General features: G+C 38.8%; 1 protein-coding gene across 1 annotated transcript in view; it reads right to left on the minus strand.

Moving 5' to 3' along the window:
• Positions 1–963: 963 nt before the first annotated feature.
• Positions 964–23,310, minus strand: part of LOC120521987 — a 39,813-nt gene continuing 17,466 nt past the window's right edge. Inside the window, exons 2-4 of the mRNA XM_039743232.1 lie at positions 18,368–18,623; positions 15,546–15,821; positions 964–1,228 (exon numbers count right to left, since the gene is read on the minus strand). Coding sequence (XP_039599166.1) covers positions 964–1,228; positions 15,546–15,821; positions 18,368–18,441 — 615 coding nt within the window. The 5' untranslated portion in view covers positions 18,442–18,623. The remainder of the gene's footprint in view (positions 1,229–15,545; positions 15,822–18,367; positions 18,624–23,310) is intronic.

Below are 23,310 nucleotides of genomic sequence, written 5' to 3' on the forward strand. Positions count from 1 at the left end.
AATAATAATGTTTTGATAAAAGTAAAGTACTTTAAGAATTGATTTTAGCTTTAAATACATTGTAAATGTGAATTCTCCATATTGTAACCCCCAAAAGACACAAGTGATTTAAAATAAACAGCTAATGAATTCATAAAATATTAAAGAAAACAGAATCATAACAGATATGACATTAGCCAAAATGAATATTTTGAGAGAGGTGATTAGGAACCAAAAAACATTGTCATCAGCAGCCCACTTCTTCTATATTTCTACTCCATGCATATACAAGTATAAAACATTAGCCCAGTTACTGCTACAATTAAATGTCTTTGATGACCATGTGTAACTACAGTAGTGCTCAGATGAACACAATCCATGGATTATGACATGAAATGATCTACAGCCAAAAAATTACAAATTTCAAAATAAGAACTTCATCCTCTTCAGGAGTGTAGCCAGCCCTCCATGTGGCATGGGGTTCAATTTCCAAAAACTGGACTTTTTAATTAACTTAACTATTTTGTTCATTTCAAAACATTATATATACTTCCCAGCCTAAGGGTTTTTGAAAATGGTTAAAATAAACAGATATACAGAATTGGCCAAATGAAACATTGCAAGGCTTTCTCTCTCAACACCATGGACACCATGTCCTTCTCACTCCTAGATATCCTATCCCTTCCAATCAAAACCACATGAAAGGAAAGGAACGGTTTTGACCCAAGGTCCACAGACAGACTCTTAGTAGAGACCCATCAGAAGCAAAAATTAATTTGCTTTCTTTTCCTGTGCTCATGCCATCAACTACCTATTGTTTTGCTGCTAAAGTTGTTTTTGAGATTTCATTAGGTTGGCACTCCAACTTTTGTTCGACTTTGTTACTCGTACCTCACACAGGGATGTCAGACTGTACAGCTAAAGCACAAAATGTTACCAGAGAAGAAGAGAGAAAAATTAAATCTACAAAAAATATATATTAGGTTATTTACGTATAGAAGATATCCAATCCAGGCATCGTAACAAGAAGAGAAGAAATGTTTTATTCCTGTCACTGTAGTCCGGGAAGATATCAACTTTACTTGAGGAGCATTTTATAAATTTTTTCATTCTATTCAGTGTCTCCTTTGTCCAGTTTGGGTTGACGTTAACTATACTACATGTGAGCCTCAATGCTTCATTGAAGTCCTCCTGGTTTCCACAGTCCACAATACATTTATAATACCAAGTGTAGCTTATCCGATTCTCTCTGTAAGGATATAAAGACATTGCACACATTCAGTCATTTTCCATCTAAATTTCTGTAAAAACATCAGCACAGGTTACTCTCAGCCAATTTTAGTTTCCTTGTATAAAAGCATAACATCAGCAAGCTTTAAATATTTTATTTTACAAATGGCCACATGTTCAACACCAAATAAAAATGAATACTGTATTGAATTAAACCTACAAACAGTGACATGTTTATGAATCATTTTATGCAAACGGTAATGTTTTTCTGCTTTTCTTAAACTGTAAAAGTTTACAAAGGAGAGATGTTTGTGCCAGCAAAGCAGCGGTCCAGATGGTGTATCGCCACAACTGCTGAAGGCCTGTGCGTTGGAACTGGGGAGACCTCTACAGCGCATCTTCAACCTGAGCCTGCAACAGGGAGAGTCCCGAGGCTTTGGAAAACATCTTGTATCACTCCTGTCCCAAAGGTATCACGTCCTAGTGAGCTGAATGACTTCCGCCTGTTGCTCTGACGTCACATCTGATGAAGATCATGGAGCGGCTGCTGCTTCACCACCTGAGGCCACAGGTCCGTCACGCCCTAGACGCTCTGCAGTTCGCATACCAGGAGAAGGTGGGAGCGGAGGATGCCATCATCTATATGCTTCATCGATCCCTCTCCCACCTGGACAGAGGCAGTGGTGCTGTAAGAATTATGTTTTGGACTCTCTAGCGCCTTCAACACCATCCAACCTCTGCTCCTTAGGGATAAGCTGACTGAGATGGGAGTAGATTCACACCTTGTGGCATGGATTGTGGACTATCTTACAGACAGACCTCAATATGTGCCTTCTTGGGAACTGCAGGTCTGACATCGTGTGCAGCAATACAGGGCGCCACAGGGGACTGTACTTTCTCCGTCCTGTTCAGTCTATATACATCAGACTTCCAATATGACTCGGAGTCCTGCCACGCAAAAGTTCGCTGATGACACTGCTATTGTGGGCTGCATCAGGAGTGGGCAGGAGGAGGAGTACAGAAAGTTAATCAAAGACTTTGTTAAATGGTGCGACTCAAACCACTTACACCTTAACACCAGCAAGACCAAGGAGCTGGTGGTGGATTTTAGGAGGCCTAGGCCCCTCATGGACCCTGTGATCATCAGAGGTGACTGTGTGCAGAGGGTGCATACCGATGACAAATTGGACTGGACTGCCAATACTGATGCTCTATGTAAGAAAGCTCAGAGCAGAATATACTTTCTGAGAAGGTTGGCATCCTTCAACATCTGCAGTAAGATGCTGCAGATGTTCTACCAGACGGTTGTGGCGAGTGCCCTCTTCTACGCTGGTGGTGTGCTGGGGTGGCAGCATAAAGATGAAAGACGCCTCACGCCTGGACAAACTTGTTAAGAAGGCAGGCTCCATTGTAGGATTAAAGTTGGACAGTTTAACATCTGTGGCAGAGCGACGGCATTAAGCAAACTCCTGTCAATCATGAGAAATCCACTGCATCCACTTAACAGTGTCATCTCCAGACAGAGGAGTAGCTTCAGTGACAGACTTTTGTCACTGTCCTGTTCCACTGACAGACTAAAGAGATCGTTCCTCCCCACACTATGCGACTCTTCAATTCCACCCGGGAGTAAATGCTAACATTAATTTTATTTTAATTCTTTTCAATTTTATTACTATTTAATTTAATATTGTTTCTTTGTATCAGTATACTGCTGCTGGATTATGTGAATTTCCCTTGGGATTAATAAAGTATCTATCTATCTATCTATCTATCTATCTATCTATAAAGAGGACATGTGACATTAAGGGACAACTTTAACAAGCTACCAGTAGAACACAGAATGGCGCTTCTCTGGGTCTTAACAGACATGGAGAGGATTTAAAAAGGAAAGACTGCAGAGATATTGCAACCAATCTTCCAAGTTTCTGGATATTCCTATACAATTATTAATGTGTTTCTAAACTTTTCATTCTGAATTGTAAGTTCCAAACCTAGCTAGTTTTTCTGAGTATTGATTAGTGTGTTTGGTCTCTCTTTCTTCAGTTCATTTCTAAATTCTCTTCTTCTCAGCCTTTTCCCAGTCACACTAATGTGAACACGGTTTACACTGAGAAATGCAGAAAGATGTGATGTCACTGCAACATCAAGTCTGTGATACTATGGTACCATTCCAACAAATGGCTTCAGAATGTAGCCACAGACAGAAAACAATAGATGTTTATAATCCATCCTGCTGTTCCTTGGAGGTTGAAAGTGTCTCACACTTGTACATGGAAGGCAGCTTATAGGTTTAAATAATTATAATTGCTCACCAGACCAGGGTGACATTGTCCACTAATGCCTTCTTCTCTTTCCTCCTCTGCAGACCATCAGAAAGAGTTCCTTCCTGACCTCACTTCTGGTTCTGATCCCAGAGACACACCCTTCCTGTCTTAGCAATATAAAACTACCATTTTGTTTGTTACTGCAGATCTGTCATGAACTCAGTCTGTTAAGACAACTATGAATTGCATTTATTTTGCCTTATTTCAAGTATACAGGGTGGCTACCCCAAACCTTTTATATCTCCCTGTGATTATTTCCACAGTTGGAATAGTCTGCAGTATTTTGCACCCAAGATGAGTGAGGAGCAGGACCTGAACACGGTGCGAAGCAACATGCTACAGAGCTCTAGTGACTTATAGTTCAGGTGGGAGAGTACTGTACTCAGCTTGCCAAGTTGGAGGTGCTGGCACAGGCACATGTGGCTGTCCAACAGGCTGAGTCACGGGCTTGTCCCAGGTATTTTTGCCCCTTTACGAGAATAATGATATTGAAACCTACTTTCTTGTCTTTAAGTGTGCATCCACTAGATGCCACTGGCAGTGCTCAGAGTGGGCTAACATACTGAAGTTGTTCCTAAAGGGGAAGTGCAGTGAAACTATTATGATCTCAGAAGACAACACCAGCAACTATGACATCCTCAAGATGGAGGACCTTAAAATGTACGGCATATCACTGGATCAGCAAATGGAGATTCGATTTATAGCGACCTGCCTGAGCACAAGCTTTTGACAACTGGGGATAAACAGGGCAGTGACTACGGCCAGACACTGCCGATGCAAAGAAAGTCGTAGAGCAGCATAGAGCAGGTCACTTGCAACCAGAGTTATTATAGTTTTGACTTTTTTGCTAGTTTTATATTTATATTACTTCATGTCTTAATTTTAGTTTTAATTTAGTTTTAGTTAGCCTTCATGCCATATTTTTAGTTTAGTTTTTATTTCACAAAGTCATTTTTATTTTATTTATATATATATTAGTTTCAGTTTTAGTAATTATAGTATGGATAAAGCAATTTTGTGGGGTTAATTTTGTGCCACAATGCGAGAACTGTAGACTTAATAATTTTGGAAATAACATTTATTTAATGTCAGTAGAAACCTATAGGTATGTCCTGTTAAAAACACAAAATAAACCCTGAATTTGAACTGACTGTGGAAACACACTGCAGTTTTGCATGCAAAATTGTAATCCTAATTTAAATGGTATAATTGAAACAACAAATGCTTGTTTCTCCTTTGCACAATTTACTAAAGCCCCACCATAACAGTGATACAAAACAGCCTGACTGATTCAATTATACATCGTTCTGTTAATTTTCAAGAAAACTCTGTGCTCTAGAGAAGTGGTCATTCTGTTTCACAATCCAGATGACAACTGTCCACAAACTGAAAATATGCGTTCAACAAATGCTTGTGAGGCCGGAGCACACACAAGGTCCAAAGCCACAGGGCTAAGTTTAGGATACACAGCCACCCTGGTTTGCCAGAACTGAAGAGGATTTCCAGTAAAATCCCTGCCTAACCTCCTCCTGATATTTCTGCATTTCATGTGGAGCACTTTCAGATGGCCAAGGCTGGTTTTCAGGGTTTAAGCTAATTATTTTATTAGCCAAGTACTTGTATTTCTGAAGGACTGTGATGTTTGCTGAAACTGCTACTGTTTGTGTAGACTCATCTTGTTGTGCTTCTATGGTGTGATTGTGTTTCGCTGCCTCAATCAATACAAATAACTCTGCTGTTCTTTTCAAAGATATTAGTTCAGGAGACTGTAGGGTTAGAGAGACAGTTGGATCCATTTGACATGCGGCTGCAGGAATGGATCAAATTGGTCACTAATGGGATCGAACAGACATAAAACGTTGCGCAAACACTTAAGAAGAGCTTGTGCCAAATTTTTCTCTCCACTAGTTGACTGGAGATGTGCCTCCAGGTTTAGCAGGGAAGGTATCACCTCTGACAGAGACTGGCTATCTGTTTGAAGCTGATCTGTGTGCACGCAAATGGCTCCAATACTTTAAGTTGGTTTTCCAACTTGGCCCAATCACTGGTCAACAGTGTACCTATCCCGAGTTCATCAAGAACCTCATTAAGTGTAGCTTTAGTTTCCAGAAGTCACTTCAGCTTGTCAAGTGTACTGTTCCACCGTGTTCGCCACACTTTTAGAAACAAACAGAGAATAATGTTATTCTAATAAAAAGGTAAGAAGTTTAAACAAAATAATCACTTATTCCTAGTGCATCATAGAATAACTAAATGATAATTTTGGTCAAAGCCACTATTATTATTATTATTTATTATTATTATTCACTACTGGTGTGAATTTCCCCTTGGGATTAATAAAGTATCTATCTATCTGTTACCACTGTGGTTGCAGGATTTTGTTTTGTTCAGTTTCACAGTCTCAAGATTCATCTTACCTCTGTAACTGATCTCATTTAATAAGCTGGCCTTATTTTCTCTTCTCATATTCAGAAAAGCTTTAAAGTGTGATTTTTTAAATAAAATATTTATTAAATTATTACTGTGTACCATACTATGTACCAATGCCTGATGCAGTTTAATAAAATTTTTCCAAATTTAGTTTTATAATTTGTATATTGACACCAAATCTGGAAAATAAGTGCTCAATTAGTCTTGTAAAAACTTAAAGCTGCATTGAATCATTTGAAATAAATAATAATTTGTATTATTTATTTTACACCCAGCCTCCAGAATCATCTATTAAGTTTAATCTATAAATATAACACTACAAAATAAATAATTTTTAAATATGATAATTTATTACGATTTTACCAAGACTAATTAAAATGTAATGTGCTGTATAAATGTGCTAATGTGTTGTATTATTACAAAATATATCAGACTAGAGAGACAATGGACACATATTGGATGGTTTGCTGACCGTTTATCATACATGCCACAATCTTGCTACCTGAAACAAAAAGTATTAACCATTTCTTTGATACGTTGTGTTGCTGTATTCATTTTATGCGATGAGCGATTTATTCGTGCAGCACGTGGCATGCTAAATTTGGGATCAAGAGAGGAAACACATTTTCTGAATGAAGGCATGTCACACAGCCTGGTAGACATGCCAGTGTCAATAAACAAGTTTACTTGCGTCTTCGCTTTTGTTGTTCAGCTGAGTTCGTTCCCCAATTTGCTGTCCTCTGCAAACACGATGTTAATGTCTGCTGTCTTGTATGATGTGTACTAGAACTTGCATGTATACTCAAATTGCACTCGCTTTTCAGCCTTTTTTTCTTTACCCAGAAATATGTCGTAGGCTAATTTGTGATAGCTATTAAGGTGCACTTTAAGGTTTGTTGGGTTTTTACCTTTAATCTGTACAGCACACAACGCACCTTGCTCCAACACTATGCACTTACTGTTGTTGCTTACAGCATTATATTCAAAAACTCCCATACGGCTGTGTCGTTTTCTTCCGGACATGTTGATCGCAGATACCCTCTGGTCTGATAAAGTTTATATGCTGAATTTCATCACCTACAGGGCAGGACCGGAAGTTTATGAAAATGCAAAAACAGATTCAGCTGCGTTCTTTCAGACATGATCACGAAAACTGATTTTTTTTTTTTTAGAAATTATTATTTTATTTCAGTTAGTCTTTAAGCTACTGTAATCGTTTCGTATCGTTTTAGTTTTTCATCTCAGTTTTGTTATTTATTTTATTTCAGTTTATAAAAATGTTTTTCATTAATAGTTTTAGTCTTCGTTTTCGTTTTAGTTTACGATTATTACCTTGCTTGCAACATCCTTGTCAACACTTTCGCTGACTACCTTGTCCAGCTGGTCTGGAGACAGACGACAAACATATTGAGGCTCTAATAGACACACTAGAGCAGCATAGAGCACAGTCTGAGAGAGAAGAATGGTTTGATTGTCAAACCTGGAGAGGACGTGTTGCCCACCTGCCCACCGCATCATGTATCCCAAAGAACAGTGTCACACACGCGTGAGTAAGAGACAGCTAAAAGGCCTAAGTAATAGTAATTCTACGGCAGACCAGGGGCAGCGAGGTACACTAATTGACTTTCTCAATCTCTTACAGACCATTCTCGAGAAATCCCGCATGGTTCTGGCACTTCCAATCACGTCACTTCCAGGGCCCAGCCCTACTGATGACGTCACTTCTAGTCCTATGACATCACTTCCGGTTCAGGCCCTGATGACATCACTTCCTGCACTGGCCTTTAAAGCTGCCATCTTGCCTCCACATCATCAGTTCTGTTTTGGACTCAGTCTTGTGAATATCTCACACCTATTTCAAATCCTTTATGCAGCCAAGGTATACAGGGTATTATACAGGTGGCTGCCCCAAACATTTATGTCTTCTTGTCTTTCTTATGACAAAGGACAACTCCCCATTGCTGTTTCATGTGTTGCAAGGTAGGGCACACCAACCCAAACTGCCCTCTAATTACGAGGCCGATGGACTGCAGCTGGGCCAAGGGAGAAAGGTATGGTGATTTTGCTAACCCTCTGTCTCTCCCTGTACAGGACTGTTGCTGATAAATGACCATAGAGATACAGCACTAATAAATTCTGGTAGCAACATTTCTATTGTTGCTCGCCAGTTTGTATTATCACAACCTCCTTAAATTTTTCTGACATATGCTAAGAAGCTCATAGTTCACCTTTGTTTTGCAAATGTGTGTATTAGCAGAATGCAGCCTGCTACCCCACCCACCCCCATTCAGTTAGATGAAGCCATCACCCTTATGCAAGCCTCACAGTTCAAGTCAGTTCAAAACTGTTGAAGTGTTTATCTAACGATGCGTTTGTAAGGAATTATATAGGTAATGAAATATCATGATTTGAAATACATACATTCATATCTGTTCTGTGTCTACAACAGAGGAAATGCGAGGCAAGAAATGCTGAACACACGGCTAAACCAGAACATGCTTTCATATGTTAGAGTAATAACAACATCATTTTGACGTGAAGTATTGGGTGGTGAAGCCCAAATATCCAAGAATCACTTTCACAAAAGGGAAGTAACAGGTTTGAATCCTGCATCATCTCTGCATTTAGCACATTGAATGTGTGCTGCTATTATCATTATTATCATATAATAAAAATAAATTTGATTTGAGTCTGTAACATCTTGTATAAATTTATGGTACTTGTAAAAGACATTACTTTTCCTTGCACGGACATTCACATCAACATGTCATTTGAATGATTTTTTATTCAGTTTTATTATTGGTATCTTGAATAAAACAATTTATTTGAACAATTTTTTATTCAAGATATTGAATTTAAAAAAATCGTTCAAATAACACGTTGATGTGAATGTCCGTGTGCAAGGAAAAGCAAAATCCACCATAGACACTACGGTGTTTGCCCAATAAGATACCAAGAAGAAATAACTGAGCTGCATTTGTGTGTCTGCTTTTATCTCTTCAATGCTAACCTTTACAAGTACCACAAATTTACATTGGGTGTTACAGACTTAAGTGTCAGATTCTAGTGTTAAAACCGCCATGTTTGCCTATCATTTTTGTTCTATTGTTTGAATGAAGTCTGTTGAGACCTATTGTTCATGGAACCAAAACTTCATTTTTGGCAGCCTAAGTGAAGAATATAGGCAGCTGCCACAAACCTGCTTCTCGCCTGTCCAATCCTTTCACACTATTAGCAAGGAAACATTAACAGGAACCATGGGTAAAGGGTTGACGATATTCATTGTACTTCAATTTCATTGATTTTTGTCATTTTATTAGGCTAGGCAGTTTAGTTCATAGACTTCAATATAATTTATTTATACTTTATGGGGCTACCTGATTAAGTTATAATATGTTCTTGCCGTCATAAAAAGCAACCTAGTAGGCTGGTAGTTTAAAAACACTGCCATTTTCAAAATGAAAAGAAAGACAGTAAGCCTTCCAATACCACACTACAGCCCAATTTCTATGTGTTCTCTGCAGGGTCACACCTCAGGCATGTATTCTGCCATGAGAGTCTTTCAGATAGATTGGCAGTGATGATTCCATTAAAACCACCTTTTAGCACTTGCTATGGTGAGCTGACAAATTCACAGACATCCTGCACTGAAACCTTTTTTCAAGTCAGCATGTTAGCAGTCAGCATGTGGCTCGGACTTTGGTCACTATTAGGCTGAAACTGTGTCATGAATTAATTGTTGTAAATTTTGGAGATTCAGAATAGATATTTACACACGATAATATCACATTTAAATCACTTGTAAAATTTATTTGAAACATCAAATAAGAGAAAATGAATATGAGTCGAAGAAACAGAGCTGAGTCACATTAAACTTCAGTGTGGATGTTGCCTCAGTTGACTGTAGTGACACTTCAACTCAAACAAAGCATGGACTTTCCAACTCATTTTCACCATTAGATCTTTTCCAAACCATTGTTCCAGGATTTTGTTTGGAGAGAGATTACGGGAGTTGACTGCAGCAGTTTCAGTTGGTTCTATGCCTCCAATAGATGGCAACTATTCTATGTATACTAGTATGGCTTTGAATGTGTCCCTAATCGTCCAACCAGGATGGAAGTGTTGATGAGGTGAAGCGTCCTAATCCTTGCAGACCTGCACATACAACTTGATTACAGTTTTAGTATTCCACTTTCATTGGTACAAGTTTTGATAAATAACACTACTACAATATTGCAGTTTCCTCAGTTGTTCTCCAGTTGTAGATACGTGTGAGTGCACTCCAATGAAAGCATGTTTATAGCAAGTGAAAAGGACATAAGTTTGAATAGTTTCCTGTAAAAATCAATAGTTAGCCTTATAAAACGAAATTTAGCATAATTGCTAAATATTACAAAAGAGCATAAAGAATATATAATCAATGAGCCAAAAGTAAACACAGAGCAAATAGTTGATTTAATGTTCCCTGACTATAAATGTCTTTATTCTTTCTCAGCTTTTTCTTGAGCTATGGCATATTTGGTACCCCTTTCACTAAGGTCATTCTTGTGAAGAATTTGACAAAGTTGGCTACTTCCATTTAAACAAAAACACATAATACTCTGAACTGTATAGTACTCCATATGTCACAGTCACAGTCTTCTGCAACTAGGTGATGTAAGCACAAATGTGTACTCGCTTAAATTGTCTCAAATACTGTATCTCTATTTGTGGATGGAAAAGAAATTGCAATGCAAGAAGAGATTCTGTCATCACAACAAGCCATCTGAGTCAACCTCCTACCACAAGCTGTCATTTAGCGGGCACTGTGTGTGTCACTGTGTTGTGAAAATAAACAAACCTGTACTGAAAATGAGCAACTCACCTCTGCTTAGTTATATCAAAAGCTTTCACTGCAGTGGAGTGCTTAGCTTTAAAATCTGGCTAAGTAAGAGAAATTGTTTATTGCTGGTGAAATGCTGAAGTTCATTTGGAAAATAATGCAAAAAAGCAATCCTGCCTGCCTTGCCCATTAATAGCTATGCCACTGAATATGTCAGTACTTGTTTCTTGTTTCTTTCTGGTCAGTAGCTTAGTACTTGTGCTTGGAAGAGATAAATAAAGTCCCAATGTTAAGTGCAAAGCAAATGAAAATGCTTGGTTAGCTGGACTGTTTATTTTAGTTATTCTTTTTCTTTTATTAACCACATACAAAGAGCACTACGCTCAGTGAGAGCAAAGCAGCAGAGCTTAACTATAGATGTCCAGCTCTGCAGGTTCCCACGTTACATACAACTGAACTCAAGCACAGTAGCAGAGCACAGCAAAGCTGCTTACAGAATCCATCTATATGTGTGCATGTGTTTTCAAAAACAAATTTCGTGTTTGAGTTTCAGATTTGCCACTATCATTTTGGCTCGGTCAGATCATATGGTTTTGACAAGAATTATTTATTTCATGCCAGGCTTCTTGCTGTGAATATTATAATGTTCCTAACATGTCATACATTTGTTGAAGTGCATGAGAAGGATGACTGGCTGTGAGAAATGCCTACATGCTACCAGGTCATCAGCAGTGTACATCTTACATATACAACAGAAGGAGCACAGATACTGAAAATGATTTACGAACAGACACTGACTACAGATGACACTGAAAAATGCTTACAAGTCATTGAATATTGTTTTATGGAACACTACTATGAAAGTTATTTTTACTCATAAATATGTTTCTCTCAAATTGATTATACATTGATTATATCAAGCCACTTCTGTCTTTCTTGATAACTTGTGCTTTTAGCACTTTTAGAAAGCAATTTTGATTAATGTCTCTTGATCTGTTACCCAGTCCTGTTGCTACTTTAGTACAAAAACAAGTATTGATAAGAAAAGCTGTGCACTCTAGTGTACCAGAATCCAGACCAAGGGGCTTGTTAATCACTAACTAGCAAAAACTAATCACATACTTCTGTAATTGTCAAGTGTATTTAAAAGTGTTACTAACATCTGTAAGTCAGTCATCTCTTTCCATGTATTGAGTGCCAAAGCCTCAGCTTTCACTTTTGTGGAATTAGTGAAGGTAGACATGGTTTATGAGTATTTTATCATGTTAACAGATGCACCTTAGAAAAGACTACCAATGAACCTCTTAGGTTCTCTTCTTAGAAGAGATAAAAGAAATGTCAAAACCAACTATACAGTGGATTTAAAAATATTCAGACCCTTTCATTTTCTAAACACTTTCTTGTACATTTGCTTTGAAACGGATAAAATTGCCATTTCTGCACATCAATCTACACATACTATTCCATAATGACAAAGCTTTCTGAGAGTTTTGCCAATTTATTAAAAATCAAAACTGGAATTTCTCTTTCATAGATGTATTCAAATCATTTGGTGTTGCATTCCAAATTTTGCTCTGGTTCATCCAATGTTGCCTTGGCTGCATACTTCAAGTCACTGTTGTACTGCAAGATGAACTGTCTGAAGTGTTGTACATTAGAGGTGCTGATTGGAGACTAAGACATACTGACACGCTGGCGTGATCTTTGCGATCAGAAAAGAAGCTGCTAAGAGTTTTGTGTTCTGAGGTGTGAAAGTTAATTAAAAATACATTTTGTTACTTCTACTAAAAACTAAGATAGGAAAGACAGTGCAGAGAAGGAGGCAAGGTTTCTTTTTATATTAAACAGAATTTTAATGCAGGTCCTCTTCAGTTGGAAAATGAGCTCCATCTTAGTGACTTTGTTTAGAAAGCATTAGGGAAAGAGGTCTTATTTTAGGAGTGTGTTATACATATCCAATGCAAACAGTTATTTCAATGTACATTATTTTAGTAATTTAAAAAGGCAAGTTTACATAGGGAACTCAAATATTAACTGGGATAACCTTACAAACAGAGGACAATAAAAGCAGGAGTTTTAGAAGTAATCAGTGACTGTTTTTAACGCAGTATGTTAAAACACCAACACGGGATGAAGCCTGTCTGGATTTAGTATTTTTCAATAATTAGGATAGAATTGAGGGTGTAGAGGTGATTGAACCGCAAAGGACACATGATCATAATATAAAATCAGTGTTTTAGAAGAGTGTGGATACAAAGAAGAAAAACTATTAAGTTTAACTTTGGTAGGGGAAATTGTGAGCAGAATGTATGGAGGATGGAATGGGATAGGCTTTTAAGTGTGGAGATAGTCAGGGGTCAGTGTTGGGGCCACTGCTTTTTAATATATAAAATGATTTGGATAGGAATATTAATAAGAAGCTGGTTATGTCTGCCAATGATACAAAGATAGGTGGATTGGCAGATAATTGAGAATATGTTGAATTATCACAGAAGGACTTGGACAGCATACAGGTTTGGGAAGATTTGTGGCAGATGAAGTTTAATGTCAGTAAATGTAAAATATTACACATACAAGTAAAATGTGAGGTTTGAATACACAATGGGCGGTCAGAAAATCGAGAGTACACCTTATGAGAAGGATTTAGGAGTCATAGTGGACTCTAAGCTATCGACTTCCTGACAGTGTTCAGAAGCCATTAAGAAGGCTAACAGAATGTCAGGTTATATAGCGCCTTGATGTGTGGAGTACAAGTCACAGGAGGTTCTGCTCAACCTTTATAACACACTGGGAGGCCTCATCTGGAGTACTGTGTGAAGTTTTGGTCTCCAGGTTACAAAAAGAACATACCAGTGCTAGAGAAGGTCCAGAGAAGAGCGACTAGGCTGATTCCGGGGCTACAGGGGTTGAGATAGTAGGGAAGATTTAAAGATCTGAACCTTTACAGTTTAAGCAAAAGAAGATTAAGAGGAGACCTGACTGAAGTGTTTAAAATTATGAAGGGAATTAGTACAGTGGCACGGTGGCGCAGTGGTAGCGCTGCTGCCTCGCAGTTAGGAGACCGGGTTCGCTTCCGGGTCCTCCCTGCGTGGAGTTTGCATGTTCTCCCGTGTCTGCGTGGGTTTCCTCTGGGCACTCGGTTTCCTCCCACAATCCAAAGACGTGCAGGTTAGGTGGATTGGCGAATTCTAAATTGGCCCTGGTGTGTTTATGTGTGTCCTGTGGTGGGTTGGCACCCTGCCCAGGATTGGTTCCTGCCTTGTGCCCTGTGTTGGCTGGGTTTGGCTCCAGCAGACCCCGTGACCCTGTGTTCGGATTCAGCGGGTTAGACAATGGATGGATGGATTAGTACAGTGGATCAAGACTGTTACTTTAAAATGAGTTCATCAAGAACATGGTGTTATACTACATTTTTCTTTATGTCATTATATCTGGACAATACTGTTATGAGTTTTATTCACATGTGCATGTTAAATTTGGCACACAGGGGCTCAGCAGTTAGAATTGCTAGCCAAGCATTGGATTAGATAGCCAAAGACAACTGGAGGCTTGTATAGTCAGCTTAAACACAGGTTAGGGTATTTCTGTCCTCTATCAGCACAAATCTCCTTTCCTTATTGGGAGAATGAGAAGCGACATGTAAGCACTATGATATTTCTGTATTTTGTGGAAGAGGAATTCAGCCCTTGTTTAGAGACAGAAAGGACCAGCAAGTTGAAGAAGAACAGTATAAAAGGTCTGGACAGTGGCCAGACCCTTGGAGGCTGTGTTGACACAAAGTTGTTGAAAAACCTCCCAGCGTGGGACGGAGAAAATGGCTGACTGTGTTGATCTAGATTTCCCACCTGGATAAAGTCTGTCCATATGCCTCCCGTCTGTAACGCGTAAAACGTCAGTAAATGTAAGCTAAAAGATATTTTTCTCATGTGATTCTTGTACGCGTAATCACGATGGGAGGATATTGCCTTTTCTGGTATATTACTATATTGTTTAGTTACTTAATATGCCGCAATTTCAAAGACCACATTTCCAAGAGAGCTAATGCCTCTTCAGAAAACACATGGGGACACAGTTGGAAACTTGTTAAGAGTAAATTTCATACAAATATTAGGAAGATTTTTTACACAAAGAACCACAGACACATGGAATAAGTGACCAAGTAGACAGTAGGCCTTTATAGATTTTCAAAACTCGATGTAATTTTTTTTTAGAAGAATTAAGTGGATAGGACTGATGAATGGCCTGTTCTCATCTAGAGTGTTTCTCTTTATCTCAGGAGCAGTTTGTCCACATATGAAGAGGGTGCCATACCAGCAACAGAAAGAATAAGTCACTGTACATCTGCCTGTGAAAGATGTCATCAGTACCCATGTGATGTTGAGATATGAGTGACAGTAATAATAAATTAAGACAATAAAAAGGCAGAGAAAAACTGGAACAACTTTGCATGTTTTCACCATCTCATAATGAGTAAAACAGAGAGGAGAGAACTGGTGACTCTTGGGGACATAAAGAAATAATAAAACAGAAGAGATGAGGCAGAAGTCTTTAAATGTACACAAAGCTGTAAAGATGAAAAATTAAAGAAATAAAGGAGAATTACATTGAAATGAAAAAGTAGTCAAAAACAAAGGATAAAATGCCCTGACATATAAGACATGGAAGTAATCTCATCAATTCCTGCATATCTATGACTGTTCCAAAGATGTCTATCCTTATTTTAGTCTGCCTAAAGTATATTGATAATTATTAAAACATACCTTGCAGCCTCCAAAATACTTCTGAATATGAATTGCCGAAGTTGTTGTAAAGCCTCCTTGTGTTGTGAAACTCTGGTTTTGTACTGGTGATATTGTCTCAGAAAACTGAAATCACTTTCATAAATCCTCTCAATGTCTGTCAAGGGTACATCATTTGGAAAAGGTGAAAATAAAGAAATGATGTGTGGAAGGCTGTCGTGTCCTTTCACTTCTTTATAATTCTGAAATAAATGATACATGGCCCAAAAGGTTCTTTCATTGAATCCATCTAGAAAACTAGAAAAATGAGAGGTAATTACTACAGAAAAACAATATTATTTTCTATGTCACGTTTTTATAGAGAAGAGGTAGTTCAAAGTGTTTTACAAGAAGTGAAAGAAAGGGTTAAAATTACAAAAGATAAAAATGAAAATAAAAGAAATACAAGACAAATAAAGAAAATAAAATCTAAAAAGGAAGAGTCCCTAACAGAACTACACATATCTTATATTACTGTCACTTACAATACATTGTTCTCCTCGTTCCTTTCTGTGTTTCATTTTAATAGGAGATGCTTATGGTGTTTCTCACCAACCTGCTCATCTGTGCTTTGTCTTTCTCATGACTGACTCCACAAATAACTTAAGGTTTGTCAATAATTGCACTGATCTTTGAAAGAAATGTAAACTGGGGACTCAAAAATCATGAGAGTTCATATAACAATGTAGAGGAGACAACCTGAAATAAATGGAGGAGCAGCAGCTACATGGACAAAACAAGTACTTTTAGAATAAGAAAACACCTGGGGCCGCAGTTATACTGCCTGGGTAGAATTAACAATAAAACATGGCGTATGGACTAAACCTGAAATGTGCGTACACAAAAAAATTCAGAAGCATAAAACTGTGTGTAAGCAAAGTTCTACGTATGTTTCCTTTATAAATCCCAATCAACATGAGTTTTAATGCACATGCCTAAACCTAAAGCCACACCCCAACTACCCCAGAATTTTGCTTATTTGAATATGCAAATCAAAATAAATAGCCCCTTCTGGTCACTGTTTTGTTAAAAGACAATGGCAAAAGCACATGGAAAAAGAATGTCAACAAATGAGAAATGGATGCTATGTTCAATGAAGTGGAGGGAAGGAAAAATGTACTATTTGATGGCTTAAGCAGTAGTGTAAACAACAAAAGGAAACAGATGGACTGGCACAGCATGGCAGAGGCACTCAAAAGTTCAAGTTCAAGAAAGTCACACAGTGCCTGAAATTAAAACAAAGGTGGTCAGATATCAAAGTCAATGTGAGAAGGTGAGTTGCAGTTCACCATCTGAGTATCAAAACTACTGGAGGAAGTAGCAGAATTCTGGGGCTCACATTGTTTGAGCATCGTGCTGATGCAATTACTGGCTAGACACTTATACTGTAACCGTCATTTTAATGTCACTAAGTCAATGGGTTGGTGAAGTCTTCAGTGAGTATCTGCTGTCACCTAAGTAATTGTGTTATATGGTTACATCATACAGATAACTAACAAATTTGACCAAAACGGTAACACTTAATGTCTTGTCTTACCGAGAAGCCAGCCATCACACACAACATCATTGTCTAGTTTATTTTCAACACTACTATTTCTCAAAATGAATGAATGAGTTGAGCCAGGTCATCTCATCACAACATTAATAAGGCGCATTTTCATCACAGATAATTTGCACATTAATACAGTGGAAATGTTTTCTATGTACATAAACAAATTCATTCTCTGAAGGCACCTTTATAGCCTGCAGTTGATCACTCTGATTACATTTGGAAAACCAGATGTTGCTGAGAAATATGCTTTGATGTTTTCCAGTTCAACCACGATGTAAGAAAATCTTATCTATCTGGATGACAAGTAAATAATACCATCCTATACAGCTGGCATGTTGTGACTCACTGATGACTGAGAAATACCTGATTGGTCAGCCAAATCACATTGAAACGCTCCTGTGGCTAAAACCCGAGGATGGACAGAACTTGAAAGGAGCAGGTAGAGCACAATTCCTCAAAGTCTGCCTTTGTAAAGCCAGCGCCAGTTCAGTACAGTGCCAAGAGGAGAGCTCTTGGAAATCTAAATTAAATTAGAAGCCAGTCATCATCATGTGCCAAGAAATCAAGTATGATCTCTAAATACATGCTTTGTTCTAAATCTTCCATTTGCGATGTCTTCTAACAAGCAGCCATGGTAGTAGAATAGTTTGACCATTCCGTGCACAATTAATATGGTTACTGATTGATTACAATCAACTGCTGGCTGAGGCAACATGTGCTATAAAAGTTCTCCAGGGCGACAAGTTGTAAACCGATAATTCTCTGCACTACAGATACAATGGGTTAAAATACTCTGAGTGGTGCACTGAGAGTAACAACATTAAAGCAGCTATAGCATTTGGAATGGCTTGGTCATTCCGTGCACAATTATGTTGTTGCAGGTTGACTAAAATCAGGTGTCTTAAATTTGCAAAGGAAATACAATTCATTTCTGTGTATTTGATAAAGCACACATCATGGATGTGAAGCTAAGGAAGAAAGGGAGACCAAACAGAAACAGTTTTACCAAAAGAAACATGCATGTGCATGGATACTCTATTATTATTTCTGATACCTCTCGATGTGAGTGTGGAAACGGGCGTACACAATATTTTTGCTCATTAGCATTGTTTATACTTGAGGCCCCAGATAAGTATTGGAAGGATAACATGATCACAGTGCTGCCAGTCACACAACTACAGAGGAACATTACTCTGAGATCTAATGAATCTAAAAAGAGACAAGAGCACTTTACACAAAACAGGTCATTTACCGCATAGAAGATATCCGATCCAGACAGTCTGACAAGAAGTCCACAAATCTGTCATTTCTGTCTTTGTAGTTCATTACCAAGTTGACTTTAACTGAGGAGTTTTTATAAAGAGGCTCATTCTGTTCAGTGTTATCATTGTCCAATCTGTGGCCACATGGACTTTACTATTGCTCAGCTTCAATGATTCAGTGAAGTCCTCCTGGTTTCCACAGTCCACAATACATTTAAAATACCAAGTGTAGCTTATCTGGCCCCTCTGTAAAAATATAAACACATTACACACATTCTGTTATTTTCTATTTAAATAACATTTTTGTAAAAGCATCAGCACTGGTCACTCTCAGCCATTGTAGTTTCTTTCTATAAAACCATAAAACCATATTTTAATTTTCCAAAGAGCAATTTGTTCAAAATCAGATACAAAATTAATAATATATTGAATTCATCTTGTAAACTGTGACATGTTTATAAATAATTTTATGCAAACAGTTATTTTTATTTATCCATGTTTTTGCATTTGAAAAAGTGCATAAAGGAGTGTGACAGATTAGGGCTGTATCGCTCCCTTGAACCCCTGTCCAAGACTCCAGACACCAGATAAAAGTCCAAATGGTGACTTTATTTGATTGCCACAGTGCACAAAGCACCCTCTCCTCCACTATACTCATACAAATAACAATTCCAAATACAATAAACCAATCCTCCGACTCGCAGACGCGTTGCCATCCTTCCACCCAGCTCAGCTGCCGTCTGGGAGCTCTCACTGTCCTTTATATACCCTGATCCAGAAGTGTTCCCAATCCCCAGTCCATGTGATTCTCTATCACTTCGGGTCAGGTACAAGTCCTTCTTCTCACCCGGAAGCATGTCACTCCTGTTGTCGCTCTTCCTGTGACGCACTTCCAGGTTACAGGGCACAAATGATTATTCGGTCCTCCCTGCAGCTCCCTCTTGCAGCCCCTGTGGTATCCAGCAGGGTGCGTGTATAAAACTACATAGTCCATGACTCCCTGCTGGTCTTCGGGGCACCTCCATACTGCAGGGAGGGCTCCATCTGGCAGTCTGGGGGTATTGGCCGGGATCACAAAGCGGCCAAAGACCACAGGAGAAATAAAGAGGATATGCCACATTAAGGCACTATAGTGACGGACTACCCATAGAACACAGAATGGCATTACTCTAAATCTTCACAGACATGGAGAGGATTTAAAAAGAAAGACTGCAGAGATGCTGCTATCAGTATTCCAAGGTTCTGGATATTCCTAAACCATTTTTAAAGTGTTTCTAAGCTTTTTTCTGAGTTGTGAATTCCAAACTTAGCTGTTTTATTTGAGTATTGATTAGCGTGTTTGGTCATCTGGTGATTTCGATCTCTTCTGATTTTCCCCAGCCCAAATGTTTCATTATAGTTCTCTCTTTTCATGAACATCTTAAATTCTTTTCTTATTTGCCTTTCCCAGTCAGACAGAACTAATGTGACCCTAAGATGAAGAGGAAGCAGAAGAAGAATTAAATGACAGGAAGGTACCCACCTGGGATGAAAGAGACATGGCGGTGGAACAAAGAGGTTCAATATGTCATAAATCCTAAGAAGGAGGCAAAGAAGACATGGAACAAGTCGGGAGAGACGAAGATAGAGAAATGTATAGGCAGACAAACAAAGAGGCAAAGAGGTCAGTGGGAAGAGCCAAGGGACAAGCTTAGGTGGAGGTGTGTGGAAAACTGGAGGCACAGCAGGGAAAAATAAGGGTTTTATAATAGCAAAGACTAAGGACAGGGCTGGGAAGGATTTTAATCAGATAAAGCAGATGAAAGTAATGTGGCCTTGAGTGACCAAAATAGGTAAAGAAGAGATGGAAGGAGTACTTGTTGAATGAAAAAATCTAAGGTAGTATTTAAGGAGGAAACCCCAAATGAAAGCCTTGTGCCAAGAATAAGGAAGCAAGAAGTAAAGGAGGAACTGAAAAGAATGAGAAATAGAAAGACAACAGGACTGGCTGAAATTGTGGAATTTCATGCAGAAGATCTATGGGCAGGAGAGAATACTAGAAGATTGGAGGATTAGAGTGGGATCATACCATTTAAAAAGAAGAAGGGCGATATTCAGGATTGTGGAAACTGCAGATGGATAAAGCTGATGTCACACACAATGAAAGTTTGGGAAAGGGTTATAGAGATAAGGCTTAGGGAAGAGATCACCATAGGGGAGGATTAGTTTGATTTATGTCAGGGAGAGGAGCAACTGATGCAAGCCTTTGCATTGAGACAGCTGATAGAAAAGCATCGGGAAAAACAGAAAGGCCTGCCCATATGATGTTTAATGTATTGGCAAAGGCTTATAATAGAGTGCCACCTCAAGAGGTCTGGAGGTGCATGACAGAGAAAGAGGAAACAAAGAAGGATGTGAGGATTGTCCAGAATATGTACAAGGGTGTGAGGACTCAGACTGAAAACAATGTTGGGGTTAGGTATGGGATAGGGGACAAAACCCAGTGTAATAGATAGCCCGACCACAGACACGGCACCAATGTCCACAACACATGTGTTTATTTACAACTACTGTATTTACAATTCGGTTCCACCAACTCACACACAACTACTCAGTCCTTATCCTCTCTTTGGCCACCTCCACTCCTCTCTCACAAGCTCTGTCTTCCTCCTCCCGACTCCAGCTCTCCACATGGAGTGAGGCAGCCCCTTATATAACGCCCCGGATGTTCTCCAGGTGCTCTTAAGATGGTCTTCCGGCAGAACTTCCTGGTGTGCGGAGGTGCTGTCCTCCAGGGCTCGGGAACCATCCATGCACCCCACAGAGTTGAGCTTCCCAGCTCCGTATCAGTGGTCCTTGATGGAAACCAGGGGGACTGCCCTCTTGCGCCCAGAGGAGATATTGCCCCTCTTTGGTCTTTCCCTGCTCCAGGTGTCCCGGTTAGGCAAGGTCCCTGGTTGGCTGCCACACCAGTTAGAGTAAGTCAGCACCAGGGGTTCTTCTTAAAGCACTTGCCTGTTCAAGTCCTTCATTGGTTATGGATGTGTTGATTAACTCATGGCACGAAACACAAATCCCCAGTTGTTTAGCACCAGAAAGGAGGAAGTGTAGAGAAAGTTCAAAGAAAGAGAAGAACTTTTGAAGATGGAGGAATGAAGATAACTTAGAAGAAGACAGCATATGTGAGGTTTAATGATGATCAGGATTCAGCAGGGATTGGTTCCTGCCTTGTGCCCTGTGTTGGCTGGGATTGACTCCATCAGACCCCGTGACCCTGTGTTCGGATTCAGCGGATTGGAAAATGGATGGACAGATGGATGGATGGGTGGAGGATTCAGTAGTTAGCCTGCAAGAAGAAATATTGGAAGGAGTAAATATGTTTAAGGATTAGTTGTAGGCCTAGATGGAGAGTTAGATGTGCAGATATCCCACAGAGTGTAGTGTGGATGGACACAATTACAATTGCAAACAATTATTCACTTCTGTTTATCTCAAGTTATGTTTCCAGTGCTAAATTAGGTCTTTGTAGTTCGTAAGACTTCATCTCATATTCTTTAAAGAAAGGTGATGACTGGAAAACAACATTTTAAACAGGTAATAGACATTAGGAATACAGAGTAATGCCTTACGGTTTAATCAATACACCAGTAGTTTCTCAATGTTTTGGGTGTTACTGACACACTGGAGTGCGCAAGGATTATTCAAACCAAAGATGTTGTCAGGAAAAGCATAGGGTCAAGAATGGAAGGGCAAATCAAAGCCAAGTAAAGACAAACCAAAAAGTCGAGAAAAATAAAAGTCAAAATAAGAAGACGGTCATAACCAAAATTCAAAATCCTACCACTAATACAGTCAAATGTTTTTGTGTCCACTGTCACACTGCGTGTGCATGCGATGCAGCGGGAGTACAAGCGGAGAGTGAAATGCCGGTTTAGGGGTACTTATACCTTGTCTCCCACCCGGCAATTCTGGGAAGAGCAAGAAATTAACCACTTTCCCTTCCAGTGCCAGACCATGTCCCCTTAGCAACATCACCACCACCTCTTCCTACCAACCCTCCCCATCCTCTTTAGCAACTATCAAGGCTCACCATCTCTGCTCCAGAGCTAGTATTTCACAGGCTCATCATCGAGTATCATTTATACAATGTGTCATGTGTTTACACCACCAATGAATAAAGTAGTTTGTGATCACTGCCATAATTAAAATATTATGTCCGATGATATCAACATCATGTGTTGTATAAATAAAAAATTCAAAGTAGCTTCAAATCCAAAACCAAAATTAACCTCATAAATGAAAAACTCACATAAACTAGAATAAAGTATAAATATATAGCTTACTGACACTACATTGGGAATTGATGACATGGAAAATATCAATGATGTTTTTATCTTTAACTATTGGTGTATTATTTTGTAAAATTATGTTTCTACTAACAAGTTTCATGTTGCTAACACATGATACCGTCCAGGGTCTTGGATTCCACAGTATGTTTGGTGAGTGTTTTGAATGCATGTACAATTTATGGTTTGATTTTTTCTTTTACTTCAAGTTTTGTTTTTATTTAAGCATTGGGTTTGTTTGATGTTATGGTTGGTCTACAGTACAGGTAGTGCACTTCACATAATGTGAATGGAGAAGATGTAAAGATACTTCAAGAACATACAATAGATTTAAAATTACAGAAAACAAATTGTATAATATAAAAACTACACAGTTTTGGTGGTTCTTTTGGTGTTTTTATTCAATTTTATATATAAATGTTGTCACTGCGTGCACATGGGAGGCAGCTAAAGGGCTTGAGTAAGGGCAGTTCTGAGTCATACCGGGATGTGGCAGAGTGCACCGACTCTTTTCTCCCTTGCCTGCAGACCATTCACGGGAGATTCCACCTGGTCCTCTTGACATCACTTCCGGGTCCAAGCCTATGGAAGAAGACCTTGCCGGCTCC

Source organism: Polypterus senegalus, unplaced genomic scaffold, assembly GCF_016835505.1.
Source record: "Polypterus senegalus isolate Bchr_013 unplaced genomic scaffold, ASM1683550v1 scaffold_415, whole genome shotgun sequence".
In the NCBI taxonomy this organism is placed as follows: domain Eukaryota; kingdom Metazoa; phylum Chordata; class Cladistia; order Polypteriformes; family Polypteridae; genus Polypterus; species Polypterus senegalus.